This window comes from Chrysemys picta, chromosome 3 (genome assembly GCF_011386835.1).
Source record: "Chrysemys picta bellii isolate R12L10 chromosome 3, ASM1138683v2, whole genome shotgun sequence".
Taxonomy (NCBI): Eukaryota; Metazoa; Chordata; order Testudines; family Emydidae; genus Chrysemys; species Chrysemys picta.
The window spans coordinates 90,540,413-90,566,795 of record NC_088793.1 but is presented as its reverse complement, the minus strand read 5'-3'; the positions used below and the strand labels follow the sequence as shown (position 1 = coordinate 90,566,795).

At 40.2% G+C, this 26,383-nt stretch overlaps 1 protein-coding gene across 1 annotated transcript; it reads left to right on the top strand.

The window, feature by feature from the left end:
- The first annotated feature begins 9,440 nt into the window (after positions 1-9,440).
- On the top strand, positions 9,441-23,908 carry GPRC6A (G protein-coupled receptor class C group 6 member A). Its single transcript, XM_005306378.3, has 6 exons — positions 9,441-9,700; positions 15,042-15,345; positions 17,478-18,305; positions 19,799-20,011; positions 21,081-21,204; positions 22,471-23,908. Exons 1-6 carry the CDS (start codon positions 9,507-9,509, stop codon positions 23,592-23,594), a joined length of 2,787 nt encoding a protein of 928 aa, XP_005306435.1. The 5' UTR covers positions 9,441-9,506; the 3' UTR covers positions 23,595-23,908.
- The last annotated feature ends 2,475 nt before the right edge of the window (positions 23,909-26,383 follow it).

The following is a 26,383-nucleotide window of genomic DNA, read 5'->3' as shown; positions in this document are numbered from 1 at the left end:
TTAACCCTGCTCAAACGCAAACATGAATAAAAGAAAACATTGACTTTGGCTCTCGCATAGCTTTTTAAGTACAAGGGCATCATATGGCCATGTATTTTTTCTAAGACAAAACAATTACCGAGGAATCCATATTATGCAAATAACGTAGCAAGCCCAATGATATTACTGGAATGTATCAGAGCAACAAATATTTGCAATATACATTTCATTTTTATTTAAAGAGCAAAGAATCACATACTCTTAGAATTGCCTTGACCAGCTGACTCGGCTGCAACCATTACAACAGCAGAGCAGGGAAGAACTTGCTTGCTCAGATTTTGGTTTCTGTTGTTCTCCAGTCACTGTTACGTTGGGAGATCATGTACACAGGACAGATAAAATCTAGCAGAGCTCATGTACAAAGCCACAGTGAGACAAAGCTTACTTGTCATCTTGACCTTCCTGGTTTATTTATGATTGCATGTCCAGACTGCATTTATCCAAAGTGGAAACATTTAACACTGACAGATTTTGGGGGCTGGCATAAAAGAGCAGAGCTAATCGCAGCCACATACAAGCATAGAATCTGTGCAGGGGTGGTTGAGAGGTGATACAGTGTGTGCTTTGAGCTATCAGAGAAATGGGCTGGATCATTGTAGGAATTTGCTGAGAGGGGATCAAATGTTCAGTTCAGCCACAGTACCTGCATTTCCCATCCACACGAACACTGACCAGGTTCAGAATGAACCAGTGTGGGTAGAATTGTTTATAAAACTTGCTAAGAGGTGGTACAATTGGCCACACTTATGAAATAGGACCACTTGTGTGTGTCTCACAACTGCTCCAAGTGATTGCACCATTACTGGAAATGCCAAAATTCTCTAATTCTACACAAGCAAGAATAAGAGGAGATAATCAAACTGAAGGAAAGCCACTCCTTCATAGACCAGAAAAGCATTTCAAAAGTGTTCCACTAATTACTGGCCTGTATCTAAAGCTATTTCTGTAAGAATTACCAACAGACTTTTGGATCACCTAGGAGACATCTGGGTGTCTCTTCACATAACATGGAGAATCCCCCGTGATCATCCCTTTCTTCTTTCAAGTAACTCCAAGGAACAGATGTTTTATCTTAAGTCTTCAACATTTTCTTAGGGTCTGTCAGGTCACTCCAGCTTTCCCTGAACACTTCTTCTGCCCATCAGTGAGGAAGGGCAAGTCTTTCCCCCAAGCACCTTGGTTGAGTCCATGGTCCACAATTCAAGTGGCTTCACAAAAAAAGGTCCTTTGAATGAGCATCACTTTTGTCTAGGATATGCAATGAGAATATCTTTACAAATCCTCTAGCCCGTGGCTTGCACCTTTCTACACCAGAAACTGGCTTGATATTTCTTAAATAAACCTTTCCTGTTTCTCTGCAAACAAGGAATCTCTTAGTGCTATGATACAGAGGGACTTCATGATCTGATGTACACCTTGTAAATTTCCAGTTTGTAAAAATTATAATGCATCAATGAAAAAGGGATTTTTCAACTATCTAACTGATTCTACACTAGTACATTAGGTATATTTATCTGGCTAAGATATTTTTAAGCACCTAGCACCTTGGTATCCAAGCAGCAACAGATAACCAGCAGTAGGATACAATGCTAGAAATAAAAGCTTAACCCAGCTATCCACAAAAATGTTTTACACAGTATTGGTCCAAGGGAGGAACTCCAAGCAATTTAGGTTATTGCTCACATCATTTCAGGATGTTTTTTGTGCATCAAATTATGCACAAATTATGTGTAATGTTTATTCTGTCAACTTCCATTTTCCAAAATGAGGAGACAAGGATTTCATTTTCCAAATCTAATCCTCCTTTGTAGAAATGACTAACTTGTTGCAGACAGGGCAGGACAGAAATTCCAGCTCTTACCTGCTTCTAAACCACAAGCCATAATTGCTAATAAATCTTGAATGATCAAAACTGTAATCTCATTGTATCCTTGATGCAATAGTCAATGGTAGGTCCTTGAAAGTTAAATGGGGTAAAGTGTCCATGTGTTACTCTAGAGATACTTGAATCTTTCTCACTAGCTTCTCAAGGGAATGGCTAGCTTCAATTCCAAGCTGTTCATATTTCAGAGGATATCATTTTGGTAGGAGAGTTACAAGAACACATATACAAAACGAGATGTTGGATGGCATTTGGTGGTGCAAAAGGCTATGTAATGAACAGTGATTACACTGTGATTTTGCTTGGGGAAAAAAATGATAGAAATCTATCAGTATGTGTTATGCCATCAATATTTAAGAAGCATGCCTGTAGAAAAACAGAATATTGCATGGGGTTGGTTAGTCCCAAAGTAGGTGTGGTCCACATGTAAACCAGTGTAAGTACATTACTGTCAAACTTGATTGACTAATCCTGCTGTGCAAAGCATCTGAGTAAGTTATTCCATTACTGAGATGCTAAGTGGATCCACGCCTCTACTTATTTGCATGCTGATATTTGGCTTGATTCTAATCAGATTCTGGTCACAACGCAATATTGTGCTAAATGGCTATGCTTATGTCACTCTTGGTGGGTGAATACCTAAGTTGTTACAATAGGTGGCCAGAATTTGTCAAATAATGAAAAAAAAATATTCAGCCAATTTATGTTGTACACCCACAAACAAATTTGGGCTGCAAATGAGAAGATGGTTTCTACCCATCCGAGGGGTAAGGTTCTGGAACAGCCTTGTGGAGGCAAACAACTTAATTAATTTGAAGGGAAATGGACAAATTTATGAGTGCAATTCTATGACAGGATTGCTTGTGATGGTAGGGGCAGGGCTCAACAGCCTTTGGGCTCACTTTCTGTTTATATCTTATGTTCCTAAAAGCACACACTTCAACATTTCAGTTGCTCAGCTGCAGGGATCAGGAAGGGACCCTCCCCTACACCCAACATATTCTGTTTTGTGTTTATTTGCTTTGTTTTTTATCTCCTTCCTCTGAAACATCAGGAATGGCCACGTTTGGAGATGGGTCACTGGATGGGGAAGGCCAGAGCTCTGAGGTGGCCCTGAGCATTCTTTCTCTCAGGTGCTTAGCTGGCTGGTTCTTGCTCACATGCTCGAGTCTAACTGATCACCTTATGTGAGATCAGGAAGGAATTTCCCCCCAGGTCAGATTGGCAGTGACCTTGACTATTCTTTGCCTTCCTCTGAAGCATGTGGGTGCAGGTCACTTGCCAGGATTTCTGGGTGTTTTTCTGGGTGTCTCTCACTCAATCATTTCTCTGCCATTTCAGGGGCCTGAGTTCTGGTGCACCTCAGTCTCACCTATTCTCTGCCTGTGGCACAAAATAGTCTAATCTCCTGAGGGCTGCAATATTTGCGTTTAATTTCAGGTGTTTGGTTTAGCATGTGGGTGCTGGGTGGTGTTGGGGGCCTGGGATATACAGGAGGTAAGATGAGGTGATCTGGTGGGACCTTCTGGCCTTGAATTCTATGATTCTATGACTCTAAGCTAGATCTGAATCTAGCCCTGAGTTAGGAGCTGTGTTGGCATGGTATCTTGCATAGGTATTCTTACATATTTGTTTCAGTCTTTAATTGTGTTTAATCATAAATAATGATATGATCTACCTCCATTTACTTGGTGTAATGCAGTACCATTGCTCTGTTTATAAGGATTGTAATATAAACATCACGGGTGAAAGCATCTCTGTGGCTGGTGCTTTCCAGCCTGCAATACAGCTGCCACATCCCTGAGAAGGGCTGTGGCAAACGGAAACACTCAACCTTGAATCTGTATTGACAAACCCCAACTTGATCACAAATCCCTGTTGCACGTTTCCCCATATATTTGTTGACATCTGGTGAATCTTTCTTTGGCCTGTGGTCATTCTTTCCTCTTCAGCTAGTGAGTTCTATTGCCTAGGTCCCATTGTCTCCCAGGCCCATGAAGTTCTGTCTCCCAGGCCCAGGAATCCCCCTGTGTTACTCTCACGATTTCAGTGCAATATAGCTATCTTGGGAGGACATGGTTGTGGAGCAACAAAATTTAGGACTAATTTCATGGAGGGCTTTGAATATCAGGACCAAGACCTTGAACTAGACTCTGTATTGAATATGGAGTTATTGCAGAGAGAGAAGCGACCCGTGTTTCTAAATAGATGGACTTCTACATTTTGTACCAGGTGGAGCTTTATGAGGGTGTGTAGATTGATTATTAGTTCTGAGTTGCAGTAATCAAGCTTGGAGGTCACCGATGCATGGATTACTGCTCTTCTCCCCATTGCTAATTTCAGCTAGGCATTGAGAAAGCCAGGAGATGGACATAAAGAAAAGATATAACTCCATGATGTCTCCATATTCATCAGCTGCTGAAACCTTTATGTCCCTGGTAATATTGTGTCTGGCTATCCTCTACCTTCTAGCAGTTTTTCAAGATGACTTTGTTTATACAGTGCATTCTTCAATTCAAATCTCTTTGTCACAGGTGAATCTTAACTTACTTTTTTTTCTCATTTGGGACAAGCATTTATTCAATACATTTTGGGGGTCAAATTGCATATGGATTTATCTTATATTTGTCTGGGTTGTATGTGGGTGTACAACATAAATTGGCTGAATATTTTTTTTTCATTATTTGACAAATTCTGGCCACCTATTGTAACAACTTAGGTATTCACCCACCAAGAGTGACATAAGCATAGCCATTTAGCACAATATTGCGTTGTGACCAGAATCTGATTAGAATCAAGCCAAATATCAGCATGCAAATAAGTAGAGGCGTGGATCCACTTAGCATCTCAGTAATGGAATAACTTACTCAGATGCTTTGCACAGCAGGATTAGTCAATCAAGTTTGACAGTAATGTACTTACACTGGTTTACATGTGGACCACACCTACTTTGGGACTAACCAACCCCATGCAATATTCTGTTTTTCTACAGGCATGCTTCTTAAATATTGATGGCATAACACATACTGATAGATTTCTATCATTTTTTTCCCCAAGCAAAATCACAGTGTAATCACTGTTCATTACATAGCCTTTTGCACCACCAAATGCCATCCAACATCTCGTTTTGTATATGTGTTCTTGTAACTCTCCTACCAAAATGATATCCTCTGAAATATGAACAGCTTGGAATTGAAGCTAGCCATTCCCTTGAGAAGCTAGTGAGAAAGATTCAAGTATCTCTAGAGTAACACATGGACACTTTACCCCATTTAACTTTCAAGGACCTACCATTGACTATTGCATCAAGGATACAATGAGATTACAGTTTTGATCATTCAAGATTTATTAGCAATTATGGCTTGTGGTTTAGAAGCAGGTAAGAGCTGGAATTTCTGTCCTGCCCTGTCTGCAACAAGTTAGTCATTTCTACAAAGGAGGATTAGATTTGGAAAATGAAATCCTTGTCTCCTCATTTTGGAAAATGGAAGTTGACAGAATAAACATTACACATAATTTGTGCATAATTTGATGCACAAAAAACATCCTGAAATGATGTGAGCAATAACCTAAATTGCTTGGAGTTCCTCCCTTGGACCAATACTGTGTAAAACATTTTTGTGGATAGCTGGGTTAAGCTTTTATTTCTAGCATTGTATCCTACTGCTGGTTATCTGTTGCTGCTTGGATACCAAGGTGCTAGGTGCTTAAAAATATCTTAGCCAGATAAATATACCTAATGTACTAGTGTAGAATCAGTTAGATAGTTGAAAAATCCCTTTTTCATTGATGCATTATAATTTTTACAAACTGGAAATTTACAAGGTGTACATCAGATCATGAAGTCCCTCTGTATCATAGCACTAAGAGATTCCTTGTTTGCAGAGAAACAGGAAAGGTTTATTTAAGAAATATCAAGCCAGTTTCTGGTGTAGAAAGGTGCAAGCCACGGGCTAGAGGATTTGTAAAGATATTCTCATTGCATATCCTAGACAAAAGTGATGCTCATTCAAAGGACCTTTTTTTGTGAAGCCACTTGAATTGTGGACCATGGACTCAACCAAGGTGCTTGGGGGAAAGACTTGCCCTTCCTCACTGATGGGCAGAAGAAGTGTTCAGGGAAAGCTGGAGTGACCTGACAGACCCTAAGAAAATGTTGAAGACTTAAGATAAAACATCTGTTCCTTGGAGTTACTTGAAAGAAGAAAGGGATGATCACGGGGGATTCTCCATGTTATGTGAAGAGACACCCAGATGTCTCCTAGGTGATCCAAAAGTCTGTTGGTAATTCTTACAGAAATAGCTTTAGATACAGGCCAGTAATTAGTGGAACACTTTTGAAATGCTTTTCTGGTCTATGAAGGAGTGGCTTTCCTTCAGTTTGATTATCTCCTCTTATTCTTGCTTGTGTAGAATTAGAGAATTTTGGCATTTCCAGTAATGGTGCAATCACTTGGAGCAGTTGTGAGACACACACAAGTGGTCCTATTTCATAAGTGTGGCCAATTGTACCACCTCTTAGCAAGTTTTATAAACAATTCTACCCACACTGGTTCATTCTGAACCTGGTCAGTGTTCGTGTGGATGGGAAATGCAGGTACTGTGGCTGAACTGAACATTTGATCCCCTCTCAGCAAATTCCTACAATGATCCAGCCCATTTCTCTGATAGCTCAAAGCACACACTGCTCTAGCCTGATAATCCACCTTTCAACACAACCCATTGTCTCTTCCCCTTTACTCAGTTCCTAGTCCACCTAGCATTTATTCCAGCATCCAAGACAGGAGCTGTGCCCACCCTCTCCCAGAGAGGGTACTAGAGAGTTATTGCCTACTACTGTATCCCATCACATTGAGGACTCTGCTTCCACAATACCAAGGCAGTGAACTGACCTGAGAATCGGAGATCAGATGTCTTCTTTAACTAATTCCCTTAATTTCCCAAAGTCTGCCCTTTTGAAATCAAAACTCATAGTTGATGAACTGATTTTGATTATCATTCCATTTCATTTAATTGAATCAACTCATGGTGTAAATCAAGAGCAATACCAGTGAAATAACTAGAGTTAAAGCAATGTAAAACTGGTAAAAGTGAGACTCTGCCCATCTGTGATTGCCATAAGCACTTTAGAAATTGCAGTCTGCTGTCGTTATAGCCCATGAACAGGCAGTCTGAATATAAGATGGAAAGAGGGAAGGCAGCTGATGAGAGAGAAGCAAACTGTGTGACATTATATAACAAAGAATGAGGTAGACTGCTGACTTTGGTGGAGATTAACATGCATATTTGCCACTGGAAACTAAAACCAACTATCAACATTGTGAATGGAGATTTTTAAGAGGCTAGCGAGAAGGCTGAAACTAAGCCTATGAGTTCAAATTGAGTATACAACGTGCATCCTGTTTAAGTCTTTATGTCAACAAGGAAAAGGTGATTGCTTAGCTGAATATGTCTGCTATGTGAAAAAACAATATTCTTATATTACAGTTGCATTTGATAAACACCTAGTTGAACCAATTCTCTTCATAGTGATTTGGCACTCTACCAAAATAGGCAGTGTATTGAGAAGTTATTGTGAAGATATAAAAATAGGTTTGCCAATGTCAAGAAAAATCAAGTCTGTTGAGTTTTATCTACTCTGTATCCTAAGGCTATGGTGCTGTCTGTGCAGTAGCATCACTTGGATACTGATCCACAGGAAGTAGGATAATGAGTAGTTGTGATACATTAACAGAGAGCAACCATATGCTAATGATTAATATTTCTTTATCAAAAATAGCCTTTTTAAAAGAAAATTTCATCAAAAATGATGTTCTAAATGTTATGAGGTTTATGAAAACTGACAAGCCAAAATTTGTTTTTTTCCCCCTCTTAGCCCATTTCCCCCCTTTTCAGAATGGAAAAGAAGTGGTGAAAAAAGGTGGGGAAAGAGAGGGAAAACTGAAAATCAAAAATTTTAAATAAAAACATTTTGTGAACTAAATTGAAAAAAAAATCAGTTCTGTTTCCACAACCTTGAAATGAGCATATTTTCAAAGTTTTCAAAAGTTGTCATGATTTATTTATTTATTTATTTATTTATTTATTTTCCCCATCTCTACTGCTAATATACAAATGGCCAAAAATTCTAGAAAGTGGAATGTATGAAACCTCCTCCTCCTCCTTCTGACACCCCTTCATCGGAGCACCCTACATTTGGGGCTCACCAGGATTTTGAGGGGACAGGGCCACCTGAAGCTGGGTAGAGCCAAAAACCAACCTTTTTAAGTCTCATTAATTCATCCCCAGGGTATATGGCCTCCTTGGCAACCTGAGGATTTTCTGACAGAAAAGCTTTCCAAAATTAATGCTACTGTTTGCAGCATACATTTCTCCGTGACTTTTCCCAGAGAGCAAGGATTAAGCCACAACAACAGATTGAAACCATTGGCAGTGTAACTACTCCGAGAATTATAGTGGGAAAAACAAAATCTGGGCTGCCACTCCAAATATTGGTCCAATAATGCCCTCCTCACAAAAACTCCATGGAAGGCCCAGAAAATTCAGGACAGAGTTTCAAAATGAACCTGCTCATTTGTTTTTTTCACAGTCATAGGCAATTATTGATGGTAGCAACATTTACACAGAGGCTCAGTGTCTCTGTGCTGTACAGTTGGCGACCTATCAGCATGAAGTGGGATTCCATTTGATATAGTCCTGTGGATTTGGCAGGAAGTGTTGTTGCTGAAAGTGGCTATTCCCTGCCAATCACAAATCAGAGCCATCATGTTCATGGAGATTATTTCTGCAGAGTCAAACGGAGAAGAGATGTTACACGCATTCCTTCTAACAAAATATAGCTCAGACCAGCTTGTTTTTCACTGATTTATTGCCTTTCAGGCTCAAAAAGCAGAGGGCATGATCTGGCCCTTTACTTACTCAGCACATGCTCCAAAGCCCATTGAAGTCAATGGGAGCTGGGCTTTGGATCCAGCCCATCCAAACGTGTATTTTATACCAAGATATTAAAAAGTTCTCAGAAAATGGCTGTGAGGAAATGCAGTCTGGAGACAACTTCTTTCAGGGCCTGCTCCAAAGCCCATTGGAGTCAATGGGACTCTTTCCAATATCTTCAATGGGTTTTAGATCCAGCCTTTAAAGCTTTTCGTGGCAAAATTGTGGATATGGTATTTCTACTAGTATTTTCCATTGTTTGATATTCATATGCCTTAGGTTAGAAGATATTCAGGATATGCTTTTGACAGAGTATCCCAAATTTACATCAAAATATTTGACATATGTTTCATATACAGCCCAATAATATATTACTGTAAGTACACAGAATTTTTGTGCCCAACATCCCATCTATTTTAATAAATCTATTTCAGGGCTCTCACTCAGCTGTTTGTAAGAGTATTGCATTAGTGGCATCAGGGAAATAACATGAGCCTTTTGAACTAAACACAGGCATCTGGTGAGGTGTGACTAGCTTTCAGTGCAGCCCTTTTCCTTTGTTGCTGTTTACAGGTGAAATAGGAACAGTGTTGTTGGCACTGTAGCTAGCTTAATTGACTCAAGGCAGCTAGTAAGCAAGTGAAACAGAAACATGGCATTAGTTGGTTTGTTGATCCCCTGCTTTGTGATCAGCTTTGATGTCACCCACTCTTGCCAGAATGCTGACAATTTTGTGGGTGCCAGTTCTCCCGGGGACATTGTCATCGGAGGTTTGTTTGCAGTTCATGGCAAAATGCTACATCCAGAAGAACACCCCATGAGACCAGTGATTCAGAATTGTGCTGGGTGAGTAACATTGCAAATAATACAAATGAAATACCAAGATGATATCACTGGAACCACTCATGAGCAGACATAAAAAATGCTTGATAAATTGCATTTCTGAATAATTATTTATTAAAAACAGGTTAGTCTTGTGAACCCTCCCAGTAAGGGGGGGAGGGGTGTGCAGAGCACAGAGTAGTGTAATAATATGCTCCCCAGAAGATACTGTGACCGGCTGAACTTGGGGGTGACTCTTCCTCTGATCACCTGGATCTATTTACCCCTAGAAGCAAATGGCATTGGAGGTTGGGGATGAGTAATCTTTTTCATTTCAATTATCATTTTAGCTCTGATTTGTTTTTATTTGCCTAAACAGTACCCTACTGTATTATTATTTATTATCAGTAGTGCCTAAGAACCCTAGTCCTGGACTAGTGCCCCACTGTGTTGGGGCCCTGTACAAACACCGAACAAGTAGACCTCATAAAATTTAGAAAATCATTTTTGATGAAATTTTCTTTTAAAACGGCTATCAGTGTAAATAGGATAGGATCTGAGGCTAAAATAGGGAAAGAACAAGTAGACAAGTTAGATGTCTTCAACTTGGCAGAGCCTGACAAAATACATCCTAGACTGCTTAAGGAACTGACCGAAGAGATCTCTGAGCCATTAGCAATTATCTTTGAGAGCTCACAGAGGATGGGAGAGATCCCAGAGGACTGGAAAATTATCTATCTTTAAAAAGGGGAATAAGGACACAGGGAATTATAGACCAGTCATCTTAACTTTGGTATCTAGAAAGATAATGGAACAAATAATCAATAGTCAAACAATCTATTTGTAAGCATCTAGAAGATAATAAGGTAATAAGTAACAGTGAACATGAATTGATCAAGAATAAATCATGTTAAACCAACCTAATAATCTTCTTTGACAGGGTAACAAATCTTGTGGATGGGAGTGGGGGAAAGCAGTAGATAATATGATATTTCTCAACTGTGGTAAGGTTTTTGATACTGTCTCACCTAACCTGTTCACAGGGCCGGCTCTGGCTTTTTTGCTGCCCCAAACAAAAAGAAAAAAAAAATCTGCGGCGCGGCTGGAGTGGCAAAGCAGGAAAAAGAAAAAAAAAAACCTGCAGCGCGGCCGGAGCCAGGGTGCAGGGGGATTCCCTGCGCTGCAGACGTGCCCTGGCTAGCGGGGAGGGGAGGGGGTGGGAGCAGGGGGAGAGAGAGAAGGGGGGTGGCCAGGGCTTCAGCGGGGCACTCGCCATGAGGCCCTGACCGCTGCGCCGCCTGCCGGGAGGGCTCCGCGCCGCTCCGGTCAACGGGGAGGGAAGGACCTGGGCTGCCCTGCCGGGCTTGCTCCAGACCTGGCACCAGCTGGGGCAGACGGAGTGCGCAGCCCGCTCCTAGCAGGGTGCTCCCCTCCTCCGCGCTGCCGCCCCCTACAGGGCGGCCGGAGCGGCGAACAACAACAAAAAAAAGCGGCTGTGTTGCCCTAGGATTGGGCGGAATGCCGCCCCGTAGAATCTGCCACCCCAAGCACGAGCTTGCTCGGCTGGTGCCTGGAGCCGGCCCTGCCTGTTCATAAGCAAACTAGAGAAATACAGCCTAGACAAACCTACTATAAGGTGGGTGCACAACTGGTTGGAAAACCGTACTCAGAGAGTAGTTATCAACAGTTCACAGTCAAGCTGGAAGGGCATATCAAGGGGTGTGTGCAGGGAGTGTCTTGTATCCAGTTCTATTCAATATCTTCATTTGGATAATGGCACAGAGAGTATACATATAAAGTTTGCAGATGATACCAAGCTGGGAGGAGTTGCAAGTGCTTTGGAGCACAGGATTAGAATTCAAAATGATCCTGACAAACTAGAGAAATGGTCTGAAATAAATAGGATGAAATTCAATCAAGACAAATGCAAAGTACTACACATAGGAAGGAATAATCAATTACACAAATACAAAATGGGAAATGATTGCCTAGGAAGTAGTACTGCAGAAAAGGATCTGGGGTTATTGTGGGTCACAAACTGAATATGTTGCAACAATGTAATAGTGTTGCAATAAAAGCAAACATCATTCTGGGATGTATTATCAGGAGAGTTGTAAGTAAGACACAAGAAGTAATTCTTCCACTCTATTCAGGACTGATAAGACCTCAGCTGGTATACTGTGTCCATTTCTGGGTACCACACTTTGGGAAAGATGTGTACAAGTTAGAGAAGAGTCCAGAGAAGAGCAACAAAAATTATTAAAGGGTTAGAAAACATTACTTATGAGGAAAGATTGGGGAGGGGGAGGTATTTTTAGGCTGGAGAAGAGAAGACATGAAAGTACATAACAGTTTGTTATAAAGCGGAGGGTGATAAATTGTTCTCCTTATCTACTGAGGACAGGACAAGAAGTAATGGGCTTAAATTGTAGCAAGGGAGATTTGGGTTAGACATTAGGGTAATTAAGCACTGGAACAAATTACCTTGGGAGGTTGTGGAATCACCATTGGAGGTTTTTAAGAATACAGTCTTAAGTATGTATTTTAACAATACATGTCAGGAACGGTCTACTAGGAGTATTATGAATAGGACATTAACAAACAGCAAAATAAATGCATAAATTAGGTAGCTGTTTGAAGTGTGTAAAATTATAATCCATTTTCACGTGAAAAAATATGTATTTGAAATACAAATAATGTGTGTTTGAAACATAAAGTATTGGTTTTTTTCTTTATCATTTATACATTCAAAATGAGATCCTTGAAATAGTATTTTATTGAATTTCATAAAAGACCCAGGGTGGGATTTTGAAGAGTACCTAATGAATTAGGAGCAATGGCTTTTAATGGGACAAGTGATCCTAACTCCCTTAGGTATTTTTCAAAATTCTGCCCCAAATCTATAGCCAGATACTGAAGCTCTTCACTAATCAAAGTTCTCAGTGGGTACTTTTGCTGAATAAGGACTGAGCAAGGATATTAAGATTTGGACTGCAAAAGTGAAAATCATAGAATCATAGAACTGCAAGGGACCTCAATAGGTCATCTACTCCAGTCCCCTGCACTGAGGCAGAACTAAGTATTAACTAAACCAGAGGTGGGCAAACTACGGCCCGCGGGCCGGATCCAGCCTGTGAGCCATTTTAAACTGGCCTGGGGTGCAGGGTTGGGGGACGCACCACGGGGCTCCCAGAAGCTGCGGCATGGCCCTGCTCCATCTCCTATGCGCTCCAATGGCCCCGCTACAATGGGAAATGTAGGGGCGGTGCCTGCAGACGGGGCAGCATGCAGAGTCGCCTGGCCGCACCTCTGTGTAGGTGCTGGAGAAGGAACATGCTGCTACTTCCGGGAGCCACTTGAGGTAAGCGCTGCTCAGATCCTGCATCCCTGCGCCTCTCCGCATGCCCCAGCCCTGATCTCCCTCCCACCCTCCAAACCCCTCAATCCCAGCCCAGAGCACCATCCTACACCCCAAACCTCTCATCCCCAGCCCCACTCCAGAGCCCAGACCCCCAACCAGAGCCCTCACCCCCTCCTGCACCCCAACCCCAATTTTGTGAGCATTAATGGCCCGCCATACAATTTCTATTCCCAGATGTGGCCCTCGGGCCAAAACGTTTGCCCACCCCTGTCCTAGTAGCTGTTTATGACTACAACTTTGTCAGACACAGTGTTTTTCCTGCATGCTTTTTTTTTAAATCCTGATACAAACCCTCAATTATCATTTTGAGTTTTGGGTTCAAAGGAACACAAAATCTGAAAGTGCAAATCAGTTGAAATATTCAGGTGTCACCTGGTTTTGCATCACAATTATACAAAATTGCAAATTTTGATGCAAAATCATAAATTCATAGATTCATAGATTCTAGGGCTGGAAGGGACCTCGAGAGGACATCAAGTCCAGTCCCCTGCCCTCATGGCAGGACCAAATACTGTCTAGACCATCCCTGATATACATTTATCTAACCTACTCTTAAATATCTCCAGAGAAGAAGATTCCACAACCTCCCTAGGCAGTTTATTCCAGTGTTTAACCACCCTGACAGTTAGGAACTTTTTCCTAATGTCCACCCTAAACCTCCCTTGCTGCAGTTTAAGCCCACTGCTTCTTGTTCTATCCTTAGAGGCTAAAATGAACAAGTTTTCTCCCTCTTCCTTATGACACCTTTTAGATACCTGAAAACTGCTAGCATGTCCCCTCTCAGTCTTCTCTTTTTCAAACTGAACAAACCCAGTTATTTCAGCCTTCCTTCATAGGTCATGTTCTCTAGACCTTTAATCATTCTTCTTGTTCTTCTCTGGACCCTCTCCAATTTCTCCACATCTTTCATAAATTGCTCCACTTGAAATTGATTCCAGCTTCACTTAAAGCCTTGTGAACCTTACAGAACCTTGGCCAAGTGTGGAGATGAAGTAGTCTTATTGTGAATATTTTGTACATCTCTACTTATGATTAAGGGTCTGATCCAATGAGAATCTTTCCACTGACTTCAATGGGCTTTGGATCAGGCCCTAAGAGCATCCACCCAAATGCTATATGGGTTTCAGATTATAGTCTCAGAAATGTTTATTTCCCTATAGTCTTTTCTCTTTCTGTTTAAGACCATAAGAACATTACTGCTGCCACACTAGGTTAAACCAATGGTCCACCTAGCCCAGTATCCTGTCTCGGACAGTGGCCAGTACCAGAAGTTCTGGGACACTCAAAGAACAGGGTAATTTTGGAGAGATCCATCCCTGTCTTCCCCTCCTGGCTTCTAGCTGTCAGAGGTTTAGGGTTGCCCAAAGCATGGGGTTACATCCCTGACCAGCTGGCTAATAGCCATTGATGGACCTATTCTCCATGAACTTATCTAGCTCTTTTTTGAACAGTTATATTTTTGGCCATTACAACATCCCACAGCAATGAGTCCCACAGGTTAATTGTGCATTGTATGAAAAAGTACTTCCTCTTCAGGTGTATGTTAAAGGAAAATGCTTCAAATGGAAAATTATGGCCAAATCCTCAGGTGATGTACATTAGCAGAGAGCTCTGAATTCGACAGAGCTTTGCTGATTTATACCAGCTGAGGATCTGGCCCATTAATGTATATAGTTTGACAATTGAATTGTATTCTGCTTCTCCATGACATGCAAATTCTTATTTACATTGTATTCATGGTTTTGTGTTGGCTTCCTAAATCTCACATTTGAATGTGAGACAAAATAATCTAAATTTAATATTTTCCCCCCAAACCAAACAAATCACACGTAATAACAATTTTGACATTTCATTTTAGTAAATGTCAGGGGCTAAAGAACTGATTTTGTTCCAGCCTTGATTCTGCAAATCTTTACTTAAAGTAACAATTCTGTTTCATGACAGTTTCGAAATTCAAGTGTTTCTTCAGACTCTTGCGATGATACATGCCATTGAAATGATCAACAATTCAACGCTGTTATCTGGAATTATACTGGGCTATGAAATCTACGACACTTGTGCAGAAGTTACAAAAGCCATGGGAGCAGCTTTGAGGTTCCTGGCTAAATTCAATGCTTCCAAGGACACAGTAGAATACAAGTGTAACTATTCAGACTACATACCAAGAATTAAGGCTGTCATAGGTTCCAGCTACTCTGAAATAGCAATGGCAGTTTCAAGGCTATTGAATTTGCAACTAATCCCACTGGTAAGTTTGGGGCAATATTTTCATTTTGAATAGAGGACCAAATTTAGCAATGGTATAAGTAGGCATTGCCCCAGTTGAAATGAATGATAGTTGCACATGCTTACGCCACAGTTGGATTTGGCCCAAAGACTTGTCTGTTGTCTTCAGGAATCAAAGAGGGAAAGTGCTTCCAGTGCTGACACTGCAGTCACTCTCTTTCAGTTATTCAATGGAAGGACATAAAGCAAGAGCTCTGAAGGGAGTTGTTCATTTGCCCTCTAAACCACAGAGCAGTGGTACATGATGATTTGGCCCCATCTGTCTAACTAGAAGGGCTGGGGAAACTGAGGGCCTGATCCAAAGCCCATTGAAGTCAGTGGGTGTCTTACTTGGTCTGGGGTGACTGTGTTAGTGTCTTGTCCTGTGCTGAAAAAAGACAAAGATCTAGTTTGGGGATAAATTTGGAAATTCTCCTCTCCCGCTCCGTAGAGCATCCAAGGATTGGTGGAGCACCTGGTGCCCAAGCCACATCCTCCCTGCAGCCAAATATCCTTCTCCATCCCTGACATGGAAGCCATGAAACTGGAATGTTTAAATTTAGGCACATGCTTCAGTACCTGCCTTTGGAATGCTCCAGTGGTGCAAAAGGGGTGGAGTTGGGGGCCAGGATCTAGTCCTGAATATACTGCTAACAGTACGGAACACATCACTTTGACTATATGGTAGGACATAGTAATTAGAGAGATGGGAAAAAGACATATAAGATCACTAAATCTCTCCTTCTGCAATGATAGGAAGGGAGCATACTCTCCAACTCCCTTATTAGGCATGTAACAGATATTAAACTGATCCTAAACTTGATCTTAATCAAAAGGCAGGTTATAGGAACAAGTCATACATTGGCACAGGGAGATGGGAAAGATGACCTAATAGAAGTTTTTCCCATCACTAATTTCTATAATCAGCTAACAACAATAATAGTTGGTATCAATCAGCCTGGTCATCCTTCCCTTGTTGGCAAGTTTGTATTTATTTTTGACAGTTAAGATGCCAAGGAGGACAGGGAATATGTGCAAAGGAAAATCCACAAAGACAAACAGAGATTAAAAGTTACTTTGGTTTAAGTTAAACTTTTCCACTCATAGATATCTGAGTTATATTCCATGGAATCAGTGCATCAACTAGTTATAATAAAATAATAATAATAATTTTATTATTTCTTATAACTAGTTTTATAAAAGAGTTTGTCTCACTCTTTCTGGAACTACACTTTCCAACTATTTGCTACTATTTTCTCAGGGACGTTCCTCCAGTAGATATTGAGATTGTATTTTTTTTTTAAATTAATAAAAGTTCTGATAAATGAATATGTATCTGTGCAAACAGTTGTGCCAGGCTTGGTGATAGTGTTGCCCTACAAAGACTAAGGATATCAACAGTTTGAACAGTAACTATTTGAATACTTCAAAAAATTTTGATTAATGTTTTTTTAATAGCAGGTTGATGTCATCTGAACAAAGTTTATCTGTAAAATAAAATGACAGTACTGACATAGTTGTCATTTCTTCTTTTAAAACCAGATCCTCAGCCATCATTAAGATCGCTCTGTGCCACCAGAGTAGGACAAAGGACCAGAACCGTAAAGGTATTTAGATGCCTAAAGATGCAGATAGGTGATTAGGCACTGTTGAAAATCCCACTAGGCACCTGTCTGCATCTTTAGTTCCCTAAATACCTCTATGAATCTGGCCCAGAGTCCTCACACCAGCCCTAAATAGTCAGCTGATCTTTCCCCTGACATAGAGGAATCCTCAGCTGGCTTTGTATCACCCAAGCCAATTGTCTAGCATACTGGGAATGTTGGGGACAGCAAAGAGGTAGGGAGGAGGGAGGTTCAGGTCATGACAGGGTGGATGTGGAGTGTGATGAACTGGGTGATCCCGGGCTGCTGGGAATGTCTCTGAAGCCCCCAGCCAGCCCCAGGATTGGGGGAGGCAGAAAGATGGCCTTTGCCTCTCCCACGCACAGCTGCATCAGGCTCAAACTTGGCACACCTGAGGATTAAACCTTTAGTACAAAGCACAGCTTTGGATCTCTTGGCATCTACTCAGAATTCACAGTTTCTGTAACTGAAATATTCTGTCCCTTCCTAGGTTAGTCACGCATCAAGTGCTGAAATCCTCAGTGACAAAATCCGCTTTCCTTCCTTCTTACGCACTGTGCCTAGTGATTTTTACCAGACGCGAGCAATGGCCCGCTTGATCCACAGGTCTGGATGGAACTGGATTGGATTAATAGCCACCGATGATGACTATGGGCGATCTGCTTTGGAAAGCTTTGGGATACAGGCCATGGCGAACAATGTTTGTATCGCTTTTAAAGAAATGTTGCCAGCCTATCTCTCTGATGGCACCATTAATGCCAAAGTTAATCAAGCACTTGAGAAGATTGTCCAGGAAACCAGGGTAAATGTAATCGTTGTCTTTCTCAGACAATTCCACGTGACGAAACTATTTCGAAAAGCAATTGAGAGGAACATACATAAAATCTGGATTGCAAGTGATAACTGGTCAGCTGCCGTCAAGATTACTACCATTCCCAATATCAAGCACCTTGGAACAGTCGTGGGATTTGCATACAAAAGTGAAAACCTTTCTACATTTCATGACTTCTTGAAAACCCTGCATTTGCAACCCACTGAAAACAACATGTTCTTAAAAGAATATAGTGTGCTTTTGTCAACCTGTGCACATGTGGAGGACCAGGATTTGAACAAGTGCATTTCAAATTATTCTCAGGAGAATTTGATCTACCAGGCTGGGATACGCAGTCAGATCTGGAGAGATGATTTTCTGAGGGCCAACATTGAACCAGGATTTATCCAGAGTACTATGCTCGCAGTCCACGCTATTGCATATGCTGTACGGGAGCAGTGCAAAGACAGAGACTGCAAGAATCCTGTTGCTTTTGCCCCCTGGGAAGTACGTTTATGATACTTCTGCATTTCCTCCTCAATGAACACCATTCATTCCCTAGTTCTTCTTTGTTACCCATATTCACTAGCTGTGCACTTCTGTCCTCTTGTTACTGTGTAACCTACTCTTTCCCACCAGAAACCTGTTCCCTGAATTGAGGCACATGGGTACATGTTTAGTCCTTCCTTCACCACTGCTATGCCAATTTAAACCAAAGTTTGTATACTAGAGATTGGTCAGACATCTTAGATACAATCAGAACAATCTAATCAATCTATTTTTAAGACATTAAACAGCCACTACTTTAGTATCTGAACATCTCCGAGGTACTAAAGACCCAGAGGCTGCATACCAATTTAACAATATGCAGTGGATGCTCTTGATAGACAGGATTATTAGAGAAGAAGGAAGTTCTTCAAAGCATTTCCCACTTCCTCCCAACATTACCTCCATCTTGCCTGGGTTCAGTTGTCTTTCATCTGACATGAACCCTCACCTGAAAGTCAAACTGAAGCAAACCATTCTTTTGTATGTGTTTGTGTTAATCTTGATTTTACATTGGAGTGAATGACAGGAAAAGCAGGCCCTGGTATCTTTGGGATGGGTGAAGTATTCTGCCTAATACCCATCTGTTTTGAGGGGTGGGTGGAGTGGGGAAAGAGCAGGAGAAATCAGACAAATAAACCTGACGTGACCTTTTACCGAAGTACCTGGTCAGGCCTATTCACTTCTACACACTTTTACTGAGATAGTTAAACAAAGATCATTTAAAAGGCAAACAAACTCTGAAGCACCCTGACCTGTTGTGACCTGTTATCCCAGGTCAGGGCAGGTCAAACCAAGATAGAAGGTTTTTGTATAAGAAAATGTAATGACTTGAAAGGCTATTAACTTCAAAATTCCCTCTCAGCCCCATCCTGTAACCATGGCATTAGATGACTTGTCTTAATCAGAGTCACAGTTGAAAAATGTTAGAATTGGACATGGATCTGAACAATCCCAGAGCTTTGGGAGAGTTTGGATCTGGATCCATATCTGAGTCTAAACACTGTCCATCTACCTCAGATACAGCTGAACAATAATGGCTGGCATCAGCCAGAGTAAGGTCTGTACAAGAGGATTGTTCTTGAAGGCCTTCTCCATTGCTTGTCAGCAGGATCTTCTCCTTTCCTCATTGTACCAAATTGTCACTTGCTGGATAGGCAATAACATGAGCATTTGTGTGATTATATAAAGTAATGATAAGAAAACTGCTTTTAATGTATATACGCCAAAAGGACCTGTATGATTGTCTTGTTTGGCCTCCTGCCTAATGTAATTCTATGGCCTGTGTTATGTAGGTCATATGAGATGATCATAATGGTTCCTTCTGATTTTAAGATTTTTATGTTCCTAAAAGCAGTATATCTTATCTTTATGCAATCATATAAATGATAAACTAGATCCATTTTACCAAACTGAAAGGAAATTGATGTGTTTGCTTATTTTTACTGCTACAGCTGCTTGAAGAACTTAAAAAAGTTACATTCAATGACAATGAAAAAGAAGTTCACTTTGATGCCAAAGGAGACCTTAACATGGGATATGATGTACTTCTCTGGAAGGAAATCAGTGGCCACATGGTGATCACTGAGATAGCAGAATATGACCTGCAGAAAGATGACTTTATCTTCAAGGATGAGGAGAAAGAAATGGAGTTTCTGAATTTAAAGGTATCTGGAGGATACACTGTGTTTGTACTGTAAAATGTGAAAGTGTTAGTGAACAAAATATAGTTTGGGAAGTTTGTTCCATGCCCTTGCCATTCTCCTGCAGAATATAGCACTTGGGGTATGTATTTACTATTCTCCTCACATGTACTTAGTATTATTAGTGAAGACTCCTCCCAGATGTCATGGTTCAAATGCTCCATTACTTTAGAGACAGATTCTGCCACTCTGGTTTACTCTGACTCATACCTTGATCTGCGAATGGTCTCAATTATTTCAATTGAAGCATTGCTGAGATCCAGATTACGTCTTTCCTAAGACTTCTATTGAATAACTTGATAGTGTGGTTCTAATTTAAAAAGTAATTATGTAGAAAGGTCAACTTCCTATGCAACGCATCTATTCTTTTTGTTTATGGTCACTTTAGTGACAAAAATAAGCCTTTGTTGCTCTTTGCTTCTACTAGCCTTGCAGAGTCAACACAACTAAAAGAGAGTGTGCTAAAATTATGTTCCTTCTGGTGCCTTATCGATAGAATTGTTGTCCAACCCCATTGCTGTTTTGGGGGATTGTGCGGGAAACAATCCCAATCAGTTACACCTGAGCAACATTATTATCTTCAGTGGAGTCGCACAGATGACACTGAGGGTAAAATTTGATTGCCCAGCTGTGATTGAACACCTAATCTGATATAAAACCTTTATTACTGGTGATGATGCAAAAGAAAGTACTCAAAAGTCAGATTCAGGGTCAAATTTTCAAAAGCATCAAAATGACTTAGAAGCCCAAGTCCCATTTTCAAAAATGACTTATGGGATTTGCGAAGTTATCAGTTAGAAACTCCCCCATATTTTAACTTGTAAAATGAATACATATAGAAAGTATTGAGACAATAAACATGGAGCCCTACAATGCAATGTTTACAGAGTCATTTGTAGGTTGTATTAAAATGCTGTTTAATAGCAAAGAGTTTGATCAAACCGTAGAATGACCCGAGTGATTTTATTTTAAATGGGAGATGTTCTAGTTATGCCTAGTTTGTGTTTTGTTTGTTTTCTCCATAACATTGCAGAAAATTAAATCAACATGCTCCACGAAATGTAGACCAGGGGAAATGAAGAAGGTTTCAGCAAGTCCGCACACATGCTGCTATGAGTGTGTGAACTGCCCAGAAGACCATTATACTAATCAGACAGGTAATGAATTATGATCCAAATAAAGCATTTGTTTTATTCATGTACAGTATATGCTTTGGAAATCTGGAAAAAACTTGTAATGAGATAAATATATGTGTCTACATTCAGTGCCCTAAATACACAGGGCAGGAGTATTCAGCACACAACTCAGTTTACATTTTTCTTTTAAATCAGTTCTTCCAAAGCTAAGGTGATTAGATGCCCCAATTCACTGGGTTTGTTCTGGGATTGTGAGACAGTCCTGCTACCATATATGGTTCTGTTTAAGGTAGAATGGCTTGAACCCAAAATCTGGATCCAAACACCCTTGAACTTTAAGAAAATTCAGATCCAGATTCAAACTGACCCTTTATCTAACCCTGACCTCTCTAATGGACTGAATCAAACCTCCAATCCAAATAGCCCCAAATTTAGGATCTGATTCTACAACTGGATCCATGTAAGTGGAGGTCTATTGACTTCACTGAGGCACTATTTGGGCACAGGGCATTAATTACGTGGATCCAATGATAGGATCAGGGCCTAAGTTTGCATCTCTGGATCACTTCTCCTTAAAACTAGAACAGGGTCCTCCTAGTCGTTCTGCAGTACATCCATTTCACTATAAGTACTGTGGGTTTTAGTTTTGGTTACCAAACATGTTTTGTCTATAATGGGAGTACTGTCAGGTTAGGGTATACAATAATATCTCCTAGATGCACGTAGGATGAGGACTTCAATACTGCCTTCAGTACCTAGTTTTAATAAAGCTTTTAAAAATGGGGAGTGAAGAGTAGAAGAGAGAAAGGAAAAACGTAGTCTTAAGAAATTGTTCAATACCATATGATAGCAACCAGCAGTAAACTACATTCCACCCTCTTTTTATGCTGATCATAGAAACCAAAGCATTTCCAAAATTTCTCTGCAAAGAATTTTACAGATATCTTCAACAGAGCTGTGCCAAAAGGTAGCCCAGTTACAATAAAGTTAGACTTTTAAAGGGCAAACTACAGTAGTGTCTGTCCTCACTATTGTATTTTAAAAAGGTGTCCGTAAAATGAAAGTTACTGTAGGGTATTCAGAAGTTTCCCGCACAGTAGAAATAGAATTTCTAAAGGAATTATAGTTCCAAGTATCCAGGAGGTAATAGGTTTAATTTAAAGGGTATTATTTTGGGTCCCAGATAAAACAACATTTGTCCTGTTCTAGAGCTCAGAACAAACCCTCTATCTCTGATAATCGGCCTACTTTGGGCTTGCTCACTAAACTCCACTTCTCTCCTTTTAGATATGGATTATTGCTTTCTGTGCAACAACAAAACTCACTGGTCGCCTGTGAACAGTACTACATGCTACAAAAAGACAGTCGAATACCTCAGCTGGAATGACTGGTTTGCTATTTTGCTAATAATCCTCTCTGGCCTTGGAGTTGTGTTGATTTTTGCAATTAGCACAATATTTACTAGAAACCTGGATACCCCTGTCGTAAAGGCATCAGGTGGTTTAACTGTTTGTTATGTTATTCTCCTCTGCCACTTCTTCATTTTTGCTAGCACTGTTTTTTTCATTGGTGAGCCGAGGGAATTCAAATGCAAAACCCGGCAAGCTTTCTTTGGCATCAGCTTTGCACTCTGCATCTCGTGTATTTTAATGAAGTCACTGAAAATTTTACTTGCCTTCAGCTTTGATCCAAAATTACAGAATTTTCTGAAGTGTCTCTACAAACCTGTTCCTATTGTGGTCACCTGCACTGGAATTCAAGTTGTCATTTGCACTTTTTGGGTAATATTTAGAAGCCCTTTTGTTGAGCAAAATTTCTTTATTCGAAGAGTTATTATACTGGAATGTAATGAAGGTTCTATTGTGGCTTTTGGGGTCATGTTAGGCTACATAGCTGCTCTGGCCTTTATTTGCTTCATATTTGCCTTTAAAGGCAGGAAATTACCTGAGAATTACAATGAAGCTAAATTCATAACCTTTGGCATGCTCATTTACTTCATAGCTTGGATTACATTCATCCCTGTCTATACAACTACGTTTGGTAAATACCGGCCAGCAGTTGAGATCACTGTTATTTTAATATCAAATTATGGAATTCTATGCTGCACCTTCCTTCCTAAGTGCTACATCATTCTTTATAAGCAAGAAACAAACACAAAATCTGCATTTCTCAAAATAATTTACAACTATTCTTCCAAAAGTGCAGGCTGCCTTACGGTTAGCCAAATTTCTTTGGCGTCTAACTGTACAGCCCCCCAGTATCCCATCACAAACTCTTGCTGTAAATCTGAAAAAACCTCTGTGAATGGCACCTGCCACTTTGAAGTCTCCAAACATAGTCTGATAAGAGAGAACGTTCCTCCGAAAAATACCGCTGGGACAATATCAAGGAAGAGATTGTCTAGCATATGACTGTGTAGCATTGGAGCAGCTAGGTAGGGAAAGAGTAATTTCAGTAAGCCAGCTCTTCTCCAGGTCTCCTGTCCCTTGGCTCTCCCCAAGGCCCTGTCCAGCCCACAAGGAATGTGGTCTTCTAGGATGCATAAACAGCTGCACATTGGCATGACAATTCAGGAGAAGGCCAAAAAAATAAATAAAAAAAACCAACACAAAAACTAAACACCAGCAACCATCACATCCTATCCTCAGGCAGAAAGAGGAGAGTGAAAGTGCTCAGACGCCAGGGTGATAAGTAACTAAAAAGACAGACTTGTATCAAAAAGAAAGCCTTCCCCACAGTTCTGTATCTGCATTTATTGTCAGTCCCTTTCTCTCCCCCAAATCCTCCCACACAGACTGTAGCTCCCATGCATGAGGAGGGAAGAATATGTCAAGAGAACCTGTCCCAGATTGCTTGTCCAGAGGTGTCATCTTTCTCCAAATAAGGAAACTCTGTGTTAAAACATGATAATGGCACTTACTTCAACACTAAAGAATTCTCCCATCTCATTTGGATAAATCACTCAATGGCTGGGATCAATGAAAAATGTCATGAAAATTTTAGCTTTTATAATACTAGTAAAGAAGTCTTGAAAGAAAAATGACAATGAACTCTTTCTGACACCAAGCAACAGCACAACGTTTGACTGATATTAAATACGATTGTAAAGAATAGTTGGTTAGTTATGCCATTAACCTGCAAAATTGGAAAATATCACTTTATATTTTTACTTCTATGCAATGGTAGTCCAGAATTTCACAGATTTAAATAGAGGGTCCTGTGGCACCTTTAAGACTAACAGAAGTATTGGGAGCATAAGCTTTCATGGGTAAGAACCTCACTTCTTCAGATGCAAGAAGTGAGGTTCTTACCCATGAAAGCTTATGCTCCCAATACTTCTGTTAGTCTTAAAGGTGCCACAGGACTCTCTGTTGCTTTTTACAGATTCAGACTAACACGGCTACCCCTCTGATACTTGACAGATTTAAATATAACTTTTGGATAGTGGGCCTCACTCTCACTTATACCAGCATAAATCATAAGTAACTTGAAGACAAGGAAGATCAAAATCAGGCCCATTGATTCCAGTGTCATTTTACTTACATCTCTATTAGCAATCTACTAAACATGAAAATAAATACTTTTCTATTATACTTTTGTAGTGTTTTAACAGTGTCTATTAAAACAAACCTTTGATTTTTGTGCTAAAATAGGCAATGCAGTATGTTATTTTTCTTATTATAGATCACTTTCAACTATAAGCCTGTACAACACAGTGATTTTGATACGAAAATGTGCACTCATTTATAATGAGTGTGAATTATACAGGTGCAACTTATGTACAGGAATGAGCAGTTGTGCGTATAATTTCTGAGCCTGATTAAAAGTATATATGTATATATATTTGTATATATGATTGCTGCTCATACATCACAATGTGGTAAGAATTCTGTTCTGAATGTAAAACATTTTGTATTGTAAATCTGAAATTGCTGGAGTTTAGCTGCTTCTGCAACAGCAAAACTCATGAAAAAGAGAGAGACAAAGCTCATGCTATGCTGGTCACTTTTTAGCATCTGGCCAGTCAAAGGCATATATGTTGAAGGCCACTGTAGGCATATATGTATGTTGCTTTCAGAAATTTTAAGACTAGGATGTCTTGAACATATAAGGAAATGGTATGATTAATGTCATAAAATGTATTATTTAAAACAGTGTTTGTTTGCTTTATTTCCTTATCTCTCCCTCGGAACTTTTGCTCAGCTTCGAATAAAAAGAATATTTAGCTCCAAGTTATTATTAATTATTATTATTACTTGTATTTCCATAGTGCCATGGGACCAGAACCCTATTGTGCTAAGCACTGTACAAACACAGAACAAACACTGTACAAACATAGAAAGCCCCAGTGCTTTCCACCCATACATATCAGTGTATTTTAGGCAAAATATCGTATTGTTTAAAAGCTGAATGTGGTTGAGGACAGGGGCAAGGTGTGGGGGTGGGAGCAGGGGGCAGGCCATGAGGCAAAAACACATTAAACCATAGAAAACATAGAAATGTACAGCTAGAAGGGATCTTGAGAGGTCATCTAGTCCACTTCACTGAAGCAGGACGAAGTATAACTAGACCATCCCTGATGGGTGTTGTTCCAACCTATTCTTAAAAACCTCCAATGACAGGGATTCTTCAATCTTTCTTGGAAATCTATTTCAGAGTTTAACTACCTTAGAGTTTGAAAGTTTTTCCTATTACTTAACAAATATCCCTTGCCGCAGATTAAGCCTGTTACTTCTTGTCTGACCTTCAGAGGACATAGAAAACAATTGATCACAGTCCTCTTTATAACAATCCTTAACTTATTTGAAGACTGTTATCAGGTCCCCCCCTCTCAGTCTTCTTTTCTCAAGACTAAACGTAAGACTTTCCTCATTTCTGTTGCTTTCTTCTGGACTCTCTCCAATTTATCCATATCATCTCTAAAGTGTGGCACTCAGAACTGGACACAGTACTACTGCTGAGGCCTCACCAGTGCTGAGTAGAGTGGGACAATTACCTCCCAGGTCTTACATATAGCACTACTGTTAAAACATCCCAGAATGATAGCAGTTTTTTTTGTAACTGCATCACATTGTTGACTCATATTCAATTTGTGATCCACTATAACCCCTAGATTCTTTTCAGCAGCACCACCTGGTGGTTATTCTCCATTTTGTAGCTGTGCATTTATTTTTTCTTCCTAAGTGAAGTACTTTGCACT